This window comes from Gigantopelta aegis, chromosome 12, assembly GCF_016097555.1.
Source record: "Gigantopelta aegis isolate Gae_Host chromosome 12, Gae_host_genome, whole genome shotgun sequence".
NCBI classification, from domain to species: Eukaryota; Metazoa; Mollusca; class Gastropoda; order Neomphalida; family Peltospiridae; genus Gigantopelta; species Gigantopelta aegis.
The window spans coordinates 47,189,767-47,207,937 of NC_054710.1; the positions used below are offsets into that span (position 1 = coordinate 47,189,767).

The window sequence follows — 18,171 nt, forward strand, 5'->3', positions numbered from 1 at the left end:
CATTTCTGGTAAAGGGCCATTTCCTGAAATTATTTTTGAGAAGAATTCTATCAGAAAACAAGAATGCTTTATACATGTATTGAAGTCATTTTAATGTTTTCAGTACATACACTATACACAAGTCATAAAATTGCATCACCATTCAAGAGAAAAATCATACAAACTATGCCACTATTTAAGGGAGTTTACTTTTGGTCTTTTCCCCTTTTAGTCAAAGAGCAATTTTAAGGCAGGATTTTCAACAATTTGTATAATATTGAAATGACCTTTAATGGAAATGAAACAATATGTATTGTCATCTCAAGGTATCTGGCAACAACTTGGCCAAAAAGTGGCATGTGCCCCCCTCCACTAGACTGAGCAGAGATAGTCCCCCCATCCCAACTCCTACAGGCCTGACTTAGTTCTGGATTCTGTTACATTTTAATTCAATAAAGTTCCTATTTTATCACAAACCCTTTCCTCGTCCAATGTACATATAGTCAGGGTTTCTGCCAGAGGGTAAAACGGGTATGGCGCCATACCCAAATTTTTGGCAAATTTAATTTTTTTAAGTTAACCTTTTGACAAAATTAATTATTCTTATCATCACTGTACCCTAACCCTAAACGTAACCCATTTTTTTTATGGGGGAGGCATCCCATACCCCCTTATGACTGTGGTTGCATTCAATTCCATAGCGCCATACCCAAAAATTTCTTTCTGGCAGAAACAGTGATAGTCTTATTTTAAAAACATAACAGCAGGTCATAGTGTACTTCCTATTCAGAGCCCCGAAGGGGATTCATTCATTTCAACTTATTTTCGTACTTATATCAAATTAAGGTTCAAGCATGCTGTCCTGGGCACACACCTCAGCTATCTGTCCAGGACACCTAGGACAGCGGGTTAGTTGTTTAGTGAGAGAGAAAAGAGTGTAGTGGCCTTACACCTACCCATCTGGTTTGGAGCCGGTACTGGGCTGCGAACCCTGTACCTACCAGTCTGCAGTCCAGTGGCTTAACCACTGCGGCCAATCCAAATGATATGATTTGGCAGGATGACTGTTTAAGTTTATAAATTTCCAGATCTACTACAGTTAGGCCAGACATTTTTTATTCTATGCTTTAAGGGCCCACCAACAAAAACATTTTCAATTTAGAATAAAAATAACTTTTAGAAAGGTGCCCTTTTTTGTTGCTGCCAAAACCAATATTGATCAAATACGTAATTATGTATGCTAAATAAATTGTTTAACAAGTTAGTAGTTTTGGAAACTGTTTTTATTACATGAAAACCGTGTTGTACATGTATATGTAAAATAGATAACATGTTATAATACATACAGGGAACATTTTGTTCAGTATCACGTTGCAATTTGCTATGTCAGGCTCCTAAAAATTGTGGAGACGATCGTTTCGTTTGCACGTCTTTCACGCAAATCTTAATTTAGCGTAACCTATTTACCGTTCACACATTAAATTTAGGACATTCTTTACATGGACATAACAGGTTACGCAAAAAAGAAGAAGAGTTACCTGAATTTATTTTTGCGCAATCGATAGTTTATAGAAATATTTAATTCTCAGAGGCATGTGTGTAAGTTTCAGAGATCACTACACAATCTCACAATTTTAAATCATTAAAGGGAGGTTCCTGAGTTTCAGAGATCACTACACAATCTCACAATTTTAAATCATTAAAGGAACGTTCCTCAGTTTCAGAGATCGCTACACAATCTCACAATTTTAAATCATTAAAGGAACATTCCTCAGTTTCAGAGATCGCTACACAATCTCACAATTTTAAATCATTAAAGGAACGTTCCTCAGTTTCAGAGATCGCTACACAATCTCACAATTTTAAATCATTAAAGGAACGTTCCTCAGTTTCAGAGATCGCTACACAATCTCACAATTTTAAATCATTAAAGGGATGTTCCTCAGTTTCAGAGATCGCTACACAATCTCACAATTTTAAATCATTAAAGGGATGTTCCTCAGTTTCAGAGATCGCTACACAATCTCACAATTTTAAATCATTAAAGGGATGTTCCTCAGTTTCAGAGATCGCTACACAATCTCACAATTTTAAATCATTAAAGGGATGTTCCTCAGTTTCAGAGATCGCTACACAATCTCACAATTTCAAAACATTAAAGGGATGTTCCTCAGTTTCAGAGATCACTACACAACCTCACAATTTTAAAACATTAAAGGGACGTTCCTCAGTTTCAGAGATCACTACACAACCTCACAATTTTAAAACATTAAAGGGACGTTCCTCAGTTTCAGAGATCACTACACAACCTCACAATTTTAAAACATTAAAGGGACGTTCCTCAGTTTCAGAGATCACTACACAACCTCACAATTTTAAAACATTAAAGGGACGTTCCTCAGTTTCAGAGATCACTACACAACCTCACAATTTTAAAACATTAAAGGGACGTTCCTCAGTTTCAGAGATCACTACACAATCTCACAATTTTAAATCATTAAAGGGACGTTCCTCAGTTTCAGAGATCACTACACAATCTCACAATTTTAAAACATTAAACGGACATTCCTCAGTTTCAGAGATCACTACACAATCTCACAATTTTAAAACATTAAAGGGACATTCCTGAGTTTCAGAGATCACTACACAATCTCACAATTTTAAAACATTAAAGGGACATTCCTGAGTTTGCTGCAATTTTTAAGATGCTATCGATTAACAGACTTTTTAACTATTATAATTACATATCAAATATATTTTTCTGCATCAAATAATTGTGGCTGTATATTAAACATGTTTCTGATCGTTAGAATATTTGTACTAGGTTAAATTAAAAAAATGTTTCCTAAATTATAATTTTTTCGTACACTTGTATGAAATTATTTGAAGACAAAATCTAGTTTGGGCTTCTTACAAATATTAAGACGACCAAAAACACATTGAATATACAGATACTGATATTTTAAACAAGAAAATATATTTAAGTTTAATCGTAGAAATATTTTAATAGTCGAAAACATCTTACAATGCAGAAAACTCAGGAATGTCCCTGTAAACAGAAGTTGCTAATCAATTTTGCAATTAACTATAAATATTGCTAATCATGATTGTTTTGAAAACCAAATGTTTCCTGACATTGCAATTTTCGGGGTGTGTGTGTGTGTGTGTGTGTATAATTCCCATTCCCGATATTGTTTTGTGTAAGAACTGGAAAATGTTTTATTTAACGACGCACTCAACACATTTTATTTATGGTTATATGGCGTCGGATTGTATAAGAATCAGCCCATATAAAATGTTAAATAAGAAATGTCAGGCCTTAGTGGTGGTGACCTGTGTGATACCTGCGGCATGTAACCCACTTGTCGGCCGGGAATCCCATGACCACGGGCACCAGGAACATTACCCAGAACAACAACACGCCCTTCGTCCACGCCCAGTCTTCCCACAATGCACCGCAACAGGGTGGTCTTTCCACACCCACTGGGACCTAGCAATCCATAACTGTTCAAAAAACAGAAGAAGAAAAATTTAATAAGATAAAGCCAATAATATACATTCTCTATTTTGCCAGACGTAATGTATAATATGTTTAGAAGATTATGACAAATTATCACTGCCATATAATCCTGAGTTTTCTGCTATTGTTAAAGGGACATTCCTGAGTTTGTTGCATTGTAAGATGTTTCCGACTAATAAAATATTTTTACAATTAAACTTATATATTAAATATATTTTCTGGTTTAGAATATCAGTGTCTGTATATTTGTAAAAAGCCCAAACTCGATTTTGTCTTCAAATAATTTCATACGTACGAAAAAATTATACTTTTAGAAATAAAATGAAATTTAAGCTAGTACAAATAGTATAACGATCAGAAAAACTTTTAATATACAGCCACTAACATTTTATGCAGAAAAATATATTTGATATGTAATTACAACTGTTAAAAAGTCTTTGTTAGTCGATAATGTCAAAATGTCCCTTTAAGATGTTGCCCACTAACAGAGACTACAGTATTTCCTCTATAATTATGACCACATTTCAATTCAATTATTTTAAAAATACTTAGTGGTTGTAATGGTTTTCCCAGCCAAATAAAAATTTGCTAGTGGGTCGTAAATTTGAATTTGACCGAAACCAAACGATCAAGGGCAATCAAAACGATTCCGTTATTTACAAACTGTTGTGTAGGCATTCTCTATTTACATTACTCACGGTTTCTAGAATTTTTATAAAATCCACTAGCCATGGGATCAGTGATTTAAAATATTTACTAGCCACAATTAAACATTCACTAGCCCTACTTTACTTTAAGTTAATACAATATTACAAAATAATAGTAATAATCAGATGTGTCACCTAAAGAGGGAGATAGAGCTTAAAAACACTAACATTGGGAGTTGGGTGTGGGGGCAGGATATTCATATTTACAAAATAAGACTCAACTGCAACATCTGACAAAGAAAAATTCACTAGCCATTGGGCATGGCAATAGTAGTTATTTACTAGCCCAACATTGAATATCACTAGCCATTGGGCATGGCAATATTAGTTATTTACTAGCCCAACATTGAATATCACTAGCCATTGGGCATGGCAATATTAGTTAACTAGCCCTACATAGCCATTACAATTAATTACTAGTTAATATCAGCCATGGGAGTGGGACTATCATAATCTAGAAGCCCTGCATAATTACTTAATGTTAATTCAGGCTCGTTTTCTAAACTTTAATATAGGCCTAGTATTCACTTATATTTTATATTTATAGAAAAAACCAAGCTTTACCGTTAAGTAAACTGTCCCACATCCCATTTGTTAATCTCAGGCTACAGACCAGTGGGTGGTAGTAAACCAACGTATCGGTCTATTTATTTATCTAGATAGGGCAGCTAACACAATTGCAGCATAATTTACTTCTGAATCAATATTAATATGAAAAAAAGACCCATAATAAACATCAGAAATAAAACTGGTTTAGATGTTTGCCGGCTTAAATATTGTACAATTATCAATAAATTCTGAACACATTTGGAAAGTCTGTCCGTATTTGGGTTTTTAATGAGTGCACATGATATGCGCAAATACTAATAATTTTATTGTTAATTCCACAAGTATTCAGTCTTGAGTGCTTTTGACGCAATCATGCCCGTAGGAACCGCGAACTGGGGATGGGGGGTAGACTGGGCATGTGCCCCCACTGAAGACGAAAATGTATGTTTGTTTGATATCAGTATATAAATAATATAAAAATCTGGCTTGTGATCTGATCCATACCTCCATTAAAAATTGCCCTCTCAATTAGGTTTACCCCCACCCCCCCCCCCACCCCCCACTCATTTGGTAATTCTGACACTAGTCATCAGAGGAAAACCCAATACATTTTTCCAACCCTTGTTTTGCTGGGTTTTTCCCACGGCCGTTAGGCGTAGCGGCCCGACATGCCTTGGTCCGTAAAGTAAGTACTTTAACAGCGTGGAAGCACCTTAAATCAACTGCCGCTAAGCCTTGATTTGAAGTGCTTTAGAAAAACAATTACCACAAGTACTAGCGAAAATAAAAAGGTCAGAACAGTGTTATCCTACATATGAAGATCCTATTTACCCCCCCCCCCAGATATTTGAGATAACTTGAAATTTTAATTAAAATATAATATTAAAACTAATCGATTCACCAAAATGATTGCCTGTGAATGACAGACTGACATTATCTCCAGTTCAATTACATGATTTTACACAATTTTTGTACCAGATACTGAGGGGCTAAATAAGGGGTAGGCTATCCATAGTCAACTAACATGCAACAATATATGGTAACCAAGCTTTCAAATGTCTTTAGTGGATTTTTTTCTGATCTACTTGGAAGAGGGAGAATTGAGGGGTGGTGTGTGTGTTGGAGTCGCTCAGCCGCACACCTTTAATTTTCACCAAACGAGAACACTGCCGGGTTTTAACAGAATGCTGACATAATAAACATAAAATAATAATAATAATAAAATAAATAATATAAATTAAAAATAATTAAAGAAATATAAAATAAATAATATAATAATTTTAATTTAAAAATAAAATAAAACATGATTAGCTGGATTGAAGCAATTTTTTTCAACCAACTACTCCACTTATTTTGGCTTGATTTGCGTTACACTGATGCTAAAAATGTAAGCGCCTTAAAAAAATCTAAAAGTTTAAAATCCGATCGATATGTCCACGCGAGTGGCCTCGTTAAGGCCGTCTGGGTGCACAGCTTAAAGGGACGAGATGGGTTGCATCCCGTCAAGAAAACCCCTAGACTGACAGTCGATAGACGTTGAAGGTGTAGTGCTGTGCTGAAATACAGATCTTGAGAAGCCGAATCTGTCTGAACGAGAGAGAGTATCAGACTAGGGTATAGTCCAGTCGTCATGGGTTGGTATAGTGGTGCGGACAGGCCCGACTCTGGAGGATACGAGATGGTATCACTATAAAGCAAGGTAAAGTCTAGAAAAAGAGTAGTAGGGGCCGACCCCGCTTCCTATTTCTTCTTAGAGTGGGGCGGTCAATCTTCCAGTTCTGCTAGGACAGGCTCGGACATGTAGAGACTAAACGCGAACAATCGTGGCGTTCTGCAGAATGGCCGTCATACAAGTCACGAAAAAATCAAGTCGATAGTCAGACGGAGAAATGATTTGGAGGCAAGGAATCTCGCTAAAAAAGAATCCAACCTGGTGGTGCAGGCTGTCGAAACGAGAAGCGTTCCAGCGTTCAATCAGTTGGCCGCATACATCCCAGCAAAAAACTTCATTTCGCTGACAAAAACAATGAAATGAAGGACCCCCAAGTCGAGCACACGAAAGCATGTGCAGTGTGCACAAGCGAAACAAACACATCTTACCGCGTGGAGCTCTAAGACTGGGAATCTATAGTTTTGAAGTATTTTTTTTTTCTTCTGTTTATTCATTATTTATTATCTCCCTTGGCAATCCGCCGTCATTAAAGGAGAGGACAATTAAGGCATTTGGCCTGGTATGCATATTCAACGATATATAATGCACATTATTGCTTAATATCAACACGTATAATCGTATAGTTAATTAATAAAACGGTTAAATGTGACGGCTATAATATATAACGGGCGCAGCCATTTTGTACCATCTCAGTGAGTACGCCCTCTGGCGAGCTGGTGGTTACGTAATACTTAACGCGTCACGTCAGGAATGAGCCTTAAACTAGAGAAACACAATCTACCTGGTTTTTGCGGGATGATAAATAGTCATACATTGCAATGTTCTGTAATAATACACATCCCAGTAAGCTAGCAATAAGTATATCCAGCACTATATATATTTGTTTTTAATACAAAATAAAATACCATTGTTAAAGTGGCTACACAACAAGTCGAAACAATTAACAATGTTTTGCCCATGCCTTAACCTACGTACTGAAATGATACACGGAGTGTTTTCTTAGTTAATTGGTCTATGCTGTTAGTTGCTTCTACCTGTAATTCCTGATTGGCAGGTGTGTATTTGATTGGTAACCAGACGAGCCAATTAACTGACGCTGTCTATAGACACAAAAATACATACCGGTATTGTGGAATATTACCTGTCGCCCCTAAAATTGTAATGGACATGGTTTATTACTGTAAATAGTTCTGTAAAACTATTGATTAAGTAGACTTTTCCATCTAAAACCACAGAACTGACCAATTACGTAGTCCCACAGAAAAAAAAAAAATTATCACTTGCGTATCGTGGGTTGTCGTTTTTGCTCCAACGTAGCATATCAATAGGCCTAATAGTGTATATTTTTCCTTTGGATTATTAAACAGAGAAAAATACTATAACCACATTTTCTCCCGTTAATGCAACTTGAAATATATTTAGTTAAATAGTTTAATATATTATTACGTCATTTATGCTGTTTTACAAGTCAGGTTGATCAAAGAAAAGCCCCTTGTTGAAAATTACTGCTTTTGTTTACACTGTACATACAGGAGATGGTCAGGAGCTGACGTCACTTCGCCCCAAGCTATCCCACCAGACGTCACAAAAACGAAACAAAATGGCTGCCCCCAGTTAGCAGAAATAATCATGTTTTTTTATTAACTCTAAAATTACGCGTTTTTCATTTGCTAAAGTGTCAGTATGTGTTGGTGGTCCGGGTATGCATCTTTCCAACACATAAGGCTCTTGTTTGAGTTGACCCTACCTTTGAAGGGACATTCCTGAGTTTGCTGCATTGTAAGATGTTTTCGACTAATAAAATATTTCTACTATTAAACTTACATATTAAATATATTTTCTTGTTTAAAATATCAGTGTCTGTATATTCAATGTGTTTCTGGTCGTCTTAATATTTGTAAGACGCCCAAACTGGATTTTGTCTTCAATAATTTCTTATGTACGAAAAACTTATATTTGAAGAAATAAAATGAAATTGAACAAATATTAGAACGATCACAAACACGTTTAATATACAGCTGCTAATATTTTATGCACAAAAATATATTTAATATGTAATTACAATTGTTAAAAAGTCTCTGTTAGTCGATAACATCTTAAAAACTGCAGCAAACTCAGGAATATCCCTTGAAGGCTTAAAATTAATTCTTTTACTTCATTTTCCACTAAATATTTGATAAAATAGTACATTTTAATTAATTTTTACAAATATTTATGGAGTCTTGGGGCATCTTGGTGGTGTTTTGGTATATTGGGGTATCATGGGGTGTCTTGGGGTAAACAGTCAAACCGAAAAGTGAACGAAGAAGAAGAATACAAACATTGCTCCCTGTTGGACCGTCATACACAGGCCCTTTAGAACCCCGGTCTTCGAGTGCCCTCTGCCGTAACTCTTGTGGACATTGTCAACCCAAACGGCGGGTAACTGACCATTATCCTGCATGGCCATAGTCTTTATCAAGATAATGACATTGCAGTTAAAAAGTGTTCAGCGATCAAACTTCAAAGTCTGATGAAAGTCAAGGGGAAATAACTCTGTCACATTATCATATCAACAAAACCTGTTATTTAGAAGAGTTATTGTCCGAACCAAATTAACAACTACAAAAAATTACTCTCCTACCTTTAATTGCCGTTAGATTTCCTCCAAATTTTGTCCAGACACAAATCGCAAAAAAACCACTACAAATATACAGATTCCACACACTAGACTGCAACGATGTCGCCGATATTGTTTTGCTGAGATTGCATAGGGAAAAATACACGCAGTTTTCTGCCGTATGCCATGTAACAATGTTGCTTGTTTATGGAATACTCTTTAAGAGGGGTGAAAGCCTCCAAAATATGTGACACAATTAATATGAAATCGATGATCTTTAGTGGTATCATTAAAATAATAATAATAATAATAATTTAATTTTTTTACTAATATGACGTCATCACGTTTGCGTTTATATCATAACATGTTATGACGTTGTTAGATTTAAGTCCTATCCTTTCACCCCTCTTGAAGAATATTCCATAAAAAGTCAAAAATTTAATGGCAGCTGATACAAAATTACATGCTTTTTTCCCTATGCGCTCTCAGCGAAGTCGATATAGATGACATGGTTAGCATCTGGTATGTGGAATCTGTGTCATTGTAATGGGTTTTTTTAAGATTTGTGTCTGGACTAACTTTGGAGGAAATCTAACGGCAATTAAAGGTAGGAGAGTAATGTTTCGTAGCTGTTAACAATTTGGTTCGGACAATAGACTATACCAAATAAAATCTCATAGGCGACCAAGTCAACGTTTGTGTTTAAAAACACTATATGCAATATATCAACCAAACCATGACCCATAAATATCAGTACTACAACCCCTACCTCAAAGTATTAACTGCAGAAAAGTGTACCTTTCATGGCTCATTTTCTGTATAACCAGATGTTTTTTTTTTTACATGTACCCTATAGATGATAGATGTTTCAAGCACAAGGCTACTTGACACAGTGGTACTAGATCAGTAGATGCAATAAAATTGCATATATTTTTAGCCCAGAATAAACTTTTTTTTTTTTTTTACAACCAACACACTTACATTTATAACCAAACACAGGACTTATGGTGTTAACTTCTCTATCAAAAGTTCGGTGCACCTCGATCCAGCCGGAAGTTATTTGGTTTAGTGTTACCTACAGTCCGTCCGACAGGTTCCCTCAAACAGAAACCCCTAGTGACTAGTACGACAAAAAAACCCCACCCAAAGTTTGTTTTGTTTAACGACACCACTGGAGCATATTGATTAATTAATTATCAGTCAATGGATGTCAAACATTTGATAATTCTGACTCACAGTCATCAGAGGAAACCCGATACATTTTTTTAAAGCAGCAAGGAATCTTTTTATATGCACCTTCCCAAAGACACGAAAGCACACATCACGGCCTTTGTCCAGTTGTGGTGCACTGGTTGGAACGAGGAAAAACTCAATCAGCTGAATAGATCCACCGAGGTAGTTCGATCCTGCGAGGCAAGCATCTCAAACGAGCACTCAACCAGTACCAACAGAATTTCAAAAAAAATAATGGTCACATTGTGAACTGGTGGAAGACAACATTAAACAACCCACTGTAACGGATAATGAGAACATTGATTGAAAATGTCATAGCTGTAGAAGTGTATTCAGTGAATAAAGAAGATGATAACGATCAAGTAACTAAACTACAACAGCAACAGGCCCGTACGCAGAAATTTATAGTGTGTGTGTGTGTGTGTGTGTGTGTGTGCGTGCGTAATCGACGACCCAAAAGGGTCCGGAGGCATGCCCTCACCCCCCAATTGTTTTTAATCAAGAATGCAGGAGATGCATTTTCCTGCATTCTGGGAAATAAATTTGAAATGTTTCTTTGTCTCAAAATATGTCAAATATATTTTTTACACATCCACGGACGGACCTCGGCAGACCCCTCGCAACCCCCCCCCCCCCACGTACGAGCCTGAGCAACTATCAGATGAGATAGAAAAATCAAAGGCACTATGTAGAAGAAAATTTGAAAATAAAGAATGACTCACTATCACAGTCTCAGCTGTCACACTAAATCACCGATATAAAATTAGAAAATAGCATTTGCTTCAGGCTTCGCACTGAAATTGAAAAACTAAAACTCACTGTTAACAAGGCTACCATGGACAGTGAATATGAACATGCAGTCTCCCAGCTGAACAAGAAGTTAGACGAGGTACATACTTGACCTCACAAACCAGCGCTCAAAGAAAGCACAGGAAAAACATTGAAAAAATCAGTGGTGTTACTGACAAAATTAATGTCTGCAGTGAGTTAAGAATGTTTCCGCAACTGTTGATCAGTTAAAAGAAGGGCTACATGGCCAGGAGAGACAGCTTGACACCACAGACACTCCAACTCCCGAGAGGAGCAGCACAAGAACCTGAGCCTGAGCAGTAAAATAACATTATAATCATTGAAAGCTCAATGCTGAAACACATCAGTTTACAAGGTCTTAAACCTGAGGTATCGATACGCACAAACAGAAGTACAAGCTCAATGCTGAAACACATCAGTTTACAAGGTCTTAAACCTGAGGTATCGATACGCACAAACAGAAGTACAAGCTCAATGCTGAAACACATCAGTTTACAAGGTCTTAAACCTGAGGTACCGATACGCACAAACAGAAGTACAAGCATTAAACCACTATCCAATAAACTTGCAAAAATTAACCTAACAAGTTTCAGTGATGTCATCATTTATCTTGGTGGTAACGATACGGCAAAAGACAACTCTGTTGATCAGATGACACAAGATTACCAGGAACTTATTGATATGACCAAACAAAAATGTCTATCCTAAATCCATCTCTGTGGTTTGTGACCAAGAGCAGACATTGATATAGTTTCTTATGATGATACAATCGCACAGCTAGCTGAAAGAAACACAATAGGATTCATCAGTGTACAGTTTGTGTTTGGTACTGGTGCCACAGTGAAACACCTGCACGATCGTGATGGAATTCACTTGAATACGACAGGAACATCATTCCCCATACAGCGTGTGCATCAAGTGATAAAAATCACGAAGCATGATGATACAAATATGTCACAAATGGCTGATGAACGTCGATATCAAAGAAGAAGTCATTACAACATAACACAATCAACCAGAAAGGATCCACTTCCAGAAAGTTCCTTATAAGAAGTATAATATCGTGCAGACCAAAGCTAGCCCTTACAATCGAAACCAGCACGACCTGTTTATCAACGAATACAAAATCAGCCATTCGTTCTCAGGAAATAAGCATAGAAGACAAAGAGACACTTCCATTCAATGCTGGGACTGTGGTTTTTATGGACATTCATCTCGTGAAACCGGCCTCGGTGGCGTCGTGGTTAGGCCATCAGTCTACAGGCTGGTAGGTACTGGGTTCGGATCCCAGTCGAGGCATGGGATTTTTAATCCAGATACCGACTCCAAACCCTGAGTGAGTGCTCCGCAAGGCTCAATGGGTAGGTGTAAACCACTTGCACCGACCAGTGATCCATAACTGGTTCAACAAAGGCCATGGTTTGTGCTATCCTGCCTGTGGGAAGCGCAAATAAAAGATCCCTTGCTGCTAATCGGAAAGAGTAGCCCATGTAGTGCCGACAGCGGGTTTCCTCTCAAAATCTGTGTGGTCCTTAACCATATGTCTGACGCCATATAACCGTATACAAAATGTGTTGAGTGCGTCGTTAAATAAAACATTTCTTTCTTTCTTTTTTTTCCCATCTCGTCAATGTCATCAGTATGGTTGGTCTGATTAGGACATGCAGTACAGGCCCTGTATTAATGTTACAAATTCTGTTAAAAGTTATGATGACATTAACAACAGATATCTAGTTTTGTCTGATCTATATCATCAGTATAATATGATTATTTGTATGTGTGATAGCAAAATTAGTAGTAACATTTCTAGTCTTAATTTTAAAGGTATGCACAAAAATATGTTATACATATATGTCCACATAAAACTGATAGTCAGAGGAAAAATATAGTGAAACTAACATAGAACCTGTAATAACTAATGATATTAGTTGTAATAAATCTACACCCTCTACTAAGGGGAAATTTTATTGCACACTCGATATCTCTCAATGGGACATCGATATTAATTCCATCAATTTAGGCAAAAATAAGTTAAATTCTTCTTTTATGAAAGACACAAGTTGATCACATTTGTTCACACGTTTCATCTAAACTGGCTCTTTTGAGATGAATTAGCAATTTCTCACCCCAGAATCAAAATCTCTATTCTATAATGCATATATTCTGCCCATATTTGATTATGGGTCAGTAACATGGGCCGCTGCAATACAACATACGTTGACAGATTAATAAAGCTACAAAAACAGAGTGGCTAAGCTTGATAAACCACTGCTAACTCCTTCAGCAGATTTCTTTAAGGAATTACAGTGGTTGTCTGTTGATTATAGGTGCATATACCATACGGGTACATTAGTGTATAAGGCGATGGCATCTGCATATATAAGTGATTATTTCATACCATCATCAGGCTCAAATAAATATAACCTGAGATCAGCAACACATAATAATCTTGTATTGCCAAGACCCAACTCTGAATTGTATAAACTCCTTAAAGGAATGCTAAAGCAAGGCTTTTGGACCGGTGTGCATATTCAACGATACATAATGCACATTATTGCTTAATATCAACAAGTATGATCGTGTAGTTAATTAATAAAACGGTTAAATGTGACGGCTATTATATATAACGGGCGCAGCCATTTTGTACCATCCCAGTGAATACGTCCTCTGGCGAGCTGGTTACGTAATACCTGACGTGTCACGTCAGGAATCGGTCTTCGAACTGAAGAAACAAAACATACCTGATTTTTGCGGATGCATCGCAATGTTCTGTAATAATATTCATCTCAGCAACGTGTATATGACAATATGTGGTTTATTTTTCAATACAAAATAAACCACCATTGTCAAAGTGTTGAAATAACTATATTATATTTTGGATATAAATTAACCCACGTACTGAAATAATAGTCGGGAGTGTTTTCTTGCTTAATTGGTCTTTTCTTTCCGTGGCCTGTACCTGTGGTTCTTGATTGGCAGGTGTATCTTGTATTTAGTTAAATAGTTTATTATGCTATCAAGTCATTTATGTTGTTTTAAAAGTCAGGTTGATGAAAGCGAAGCACCTTGTCGTAAATTAGAGCATTTGTTTACACTGTGCATAATAGAGAAGTTGGACCTGAGCTGACGTCACTTCGCCCCAAGCTATACCACCGGACGTTACAAAAACGAAACAAAATGGCTGCCCCCAGTTAGCAGGAATAATCACGGTTTTTTTTTTTATTAATTCTGAAATTACGCGTTTTTCATTTGTTAAAGTGTCAGTATGTGTTGGTGGTCCGGGTATGCATCTTTCCAACACATAAGGCTCTTGTTGGAGTTTAGTCTACCTTTATGATATTCCGGTGTTCAAACAGGGAATACAATTCCAGATTCTATTAAAAAAGTATATCTTTACGTTCATTTAAAAGACAATTTAAACAATTCATAACAACATTGGCTTTTGAAAATGTTTAGTACAATCTTTACGCAGGAGACTGTACGTTTAAATGCTATTTATTTATGATTATATCAAGTTGTGATAACTTTTGTTTGTATGTAACATTTGTTTGTATTAATTATGTATGCACCATGGGTATTTACCATATAGTTTCCATGCATTTAATGAAGGATAGTTATGTTGAGGTTTGGTATTACATTGTTTATTTCATTATATGCAGAGTAATAATATTTAATGCTTAATAGACAGAAGGCCACAAGGGAGATTAGTGCACTACTATTTATGTAACCGTGTAATAATAAAGATTATTATTATTATTATTATTTACTGAGATAAATCCCACCCCTTACTAGTACGAATGCTATAGTTACATATATAAGAGTATTATACAACTAGTCCATGAGCCAACAGGGTTTATCGCTATAGTTACATATATAAGAGTATTATACAACTAGTCCATGAGTCAACAGGGTTTATCGCTATAGTTACATATATAAGAGTATTATACAACTAGTCCATGAGCCAACAGAGTTTATCGCTATAGTTACATATATAAGAGTATTATACAACTAGTCCATCAGCCAATAGGGTTTATCGGTATCATTCCGTGAGTATGGACTTGTCAGACTTTAAACTTTTGGTCGCCATTTCTAAAACTTTGTTTATTTTTTTATAAATAGTCTGACACACTTTATTTTAGGCAGTCCGTCTTAATTGCTCAAATCACCAGAAATGTTTTCGGCCGAGCACTCCAATTTTATTTTTGGACTTAATTGTATTTCCAGACATGCAGGTTATTCTACCTTTTGGTCTTAGGTCTTTGACCTTTTTCTAAATTCTATTGAAAATTCCGCCCACCTCCAACTTACCTCCCCCTCCTGTCCCGAACTCAGTCACTGGCGAAGTCAGAGGCTAAGGCCGGGATAGGTGCGCCTGAACGTCAGTGGTATACAGGCACGTACATACTGTTTTGAACTTGAACTGGCCCCGACCTACTTAGGCCGGCCCCAACCTACTTAGACCGGTCCCGACTTACTTAGACTAGTCCTGTCCTACTTAGCCCGGCTCCGATCCGTCCTACTTAGCAACGCCCGTGTTATCCTGTCTGTCGGAAGTGTAGGATCCCTTGTTACTAATGGGAAAGTGTAGCGGGTTTCCTATTTAAAACTGTCAAAATTATGTTTAAAATCCAATAGCCGATGATTAATAAATTAAGGTGCTCTAGTGGTGTCATTAAACAAAACCACTTCTAAGGACTCAGCCCAACGCCAGGTAGTGTGTTTAATTTTACTGTGCTGAATGTTGAATGGTTATAACTGCTTACATCTGACAAGTGATAGTATCATATTTTGTTGTCAGTCTAAATTACTTTGATTGTCCGTAATGGTGATTTTGACGATAATAGTAGTAATAATAATAATAATAATAATAGTAGTAGTAGTAGTAGTAGTAGTAGTAGTAGTACCAATAGTTGTAGTTGCTGCTGCTGCTGCCCATTTATTGTCAAAAAGGAGTAAAATATTTTTGATATATTGCGATAATACCGAACTTTGACTTGTTTAGACAATATTGCAAGGCCTCAGACAGAACCTTACCTGTTGATAAATATAAACATGTAACACGCAGAAATCGAATGTGAAACGGAATTTCCAGTTACGTATTTGATATTTAATAAGGAATGAAGAACGAGGAATAAGAAACCAACTTTACATAGGTTAAATGTTTGACATCCAATAGCTGATTATTGATATATCAGTGTGCTCTAATAGTGTCGTTAAACAGAACAAACTATTTACACAGTGTCCTCTAGCGCTTCCCTACATATCATTATCAATAAGGGAAGGGTTGGAGGTGACTCGAGCTACGAAAAGTGAATGAACAAGAATACAAACATTGCTCCTTGCTGGACCGTCATACACAGGCCCTTTAGAACCCCGGTCTTCGAGCGCCCTCTGCCGTAACTCTTGTGGACATTGTCAACCCAAACGGCAGGTAACTGACCATTATCCTGCATGACCGTAGTCTTTATCAAGGTAATGACATTGCAGTAAAAAGTGTTCAGCAATCAAACTTCAAAGCCCAATGGACGTCAAGGGTAAATAACTGTCACATTATCATATCAACTAACCTGTTAGTTAGAAGAGTTATCTCACCGGTACACACGACAGCTACAGGTAAGACTATACCAAATAAAATCCCATAGGCGACCATGTTAACACAACCAAACTATCACCCATAAATATCAGTACTACAACCCCTACCTCAAAGTATTAACTGCAGAAAATGGTACCTTTCATGGCTCATTTTCTGTATAACCAGATGTTTTTACAACATCCCTAGTCTCGCACAAAATTTGAGTACTTTTTTTTACAGGTACCCCATACATGTTCCAAGCACAAGGCTACTTGACACAGTGGTACTAGATAAAATAAAATTGCATACATTTTCAGCCCAGATGAAACTTTTTTTTTTTTACAATCAACACACATTTATAGTCAATCACAGAACTTATGGTGTTAACTTCTCTATCGAAAGTTCGTTGCACCTCGAACTTTGACCCAACCGGAAGTTATTTGGTTTACCAACAGTCCGTCCCACAGGTACCCTTAAACAGAAACCCTAGTGACTAGTACGACAAACGTTTCTTTTGTTTAACGACATTGATTAATTAATCATCGGCTATTGGATGTCAAATATTTGGTAATTCTGACTGGTAGTCATCAGACGAAACCCACTACGTTTTTTCTAATGCAGCAAGGGCTCTTTTATATGCACCTTCCCACAGACAGGAAAACACGTATTGGATAAAACGGCAATAATAAATGGTATACCGCAAGGTTCGGTCCTCTCGCCAACCTTATTTAACATTTTTATTAACGACATAACTAAAGCACTTAATGCTAAAGGAAAAAGTAAATGAACCACTCCCTTAAATACAGCACTGTTTGCCGATGACTGCGCCATTTGGCGCACAGACAGAACTACCACTCATTTATTTAACCTAATGCAAGCGGATATGAACAAACTTAACAAATGGGCCCTGGACTGGGGCATCAAGCTATCAGAAACTAAAACTGTTTATATGTTTTTAATAAAGTCAATAAACCAGATAATCACCAACTAAAATCAGGCGACAAAATAATTCCAAGAGTCAAAAAATTTAAATTTTTAGGTGTAACCTTTGACTCTAAACTAACTTTTAATGATCATATCAATGACATAGTTAAAATCTCAAAAAGAACCCTAAACGTATTAAGAGCCATCTCAGGTACCAGCTGGGGAGCGCAAACAGAGGCAATGCTTATGGTTTACAAAGCATGCATAATCTCCAGAATAGATTATGGAGCCCAAGCCTACAGTTGCGCCGCCCCCAAACTGTTGCATAAATTAGATGTTATTTAAAACCAAGCTCTTAGAATCATAGCTAAAGTTCCTTCAAATACCAGCGGACAAAGCCTAGAAGTCGAGTTTAACATTATGCCACTAAAATATCGCGCAACCTTCAACATCTTAACTATCATCTAAAAATCCACTCTCTAAAAATAGATCACCCAGTTCAGGAACTCACTCCGATCATAGCTAAACCAGGACTAATATTTAAAACCAATCAACATCTTAACGATTCTTTCGCCACTAAAGCTAGTAAACTGGAAATAGAAGTAG

General features: G+C 36.7%; 1 protein-coding gene across 3 annotated transcripts in view; it reads right to left on the reverse strand.

The window, feature by feature from the left end:
* The window catches only part of LOC121386772 (ABC transporter G family member 20-like), an 85,719-nt gene extending 69,064 nt beyond the window's left edge, over positions 1-16,655 (reverse strand). For 2 of the 3 annotated variants that reach the window (XM_041517782.1, XM_041517781.1), the window contains exons 1-2: positions 8,749-8,898; positions 3,324-3,483 (exon numbers count right to left, since the gene is read on the reverse strand). In XM_041517782.1, the coding sequence (XP_041373716.1) occupies positions 3,324-3,483; positions 8,749-8,876 (288 nt within the window). In that variant the 5' untranslated portion in view covers positions 8,877-8,898. Of the gene's footprint in view, positions 1-3,323; positions 3,484-8,748; positions 8,899-16,400 lie in introns of those variants that run through there. The other variant, XM_041517783.1, reaches the window with a different exon arrangement.
* Positions 16,656-18,171: the final 1,516 nt, after the last annotated feature.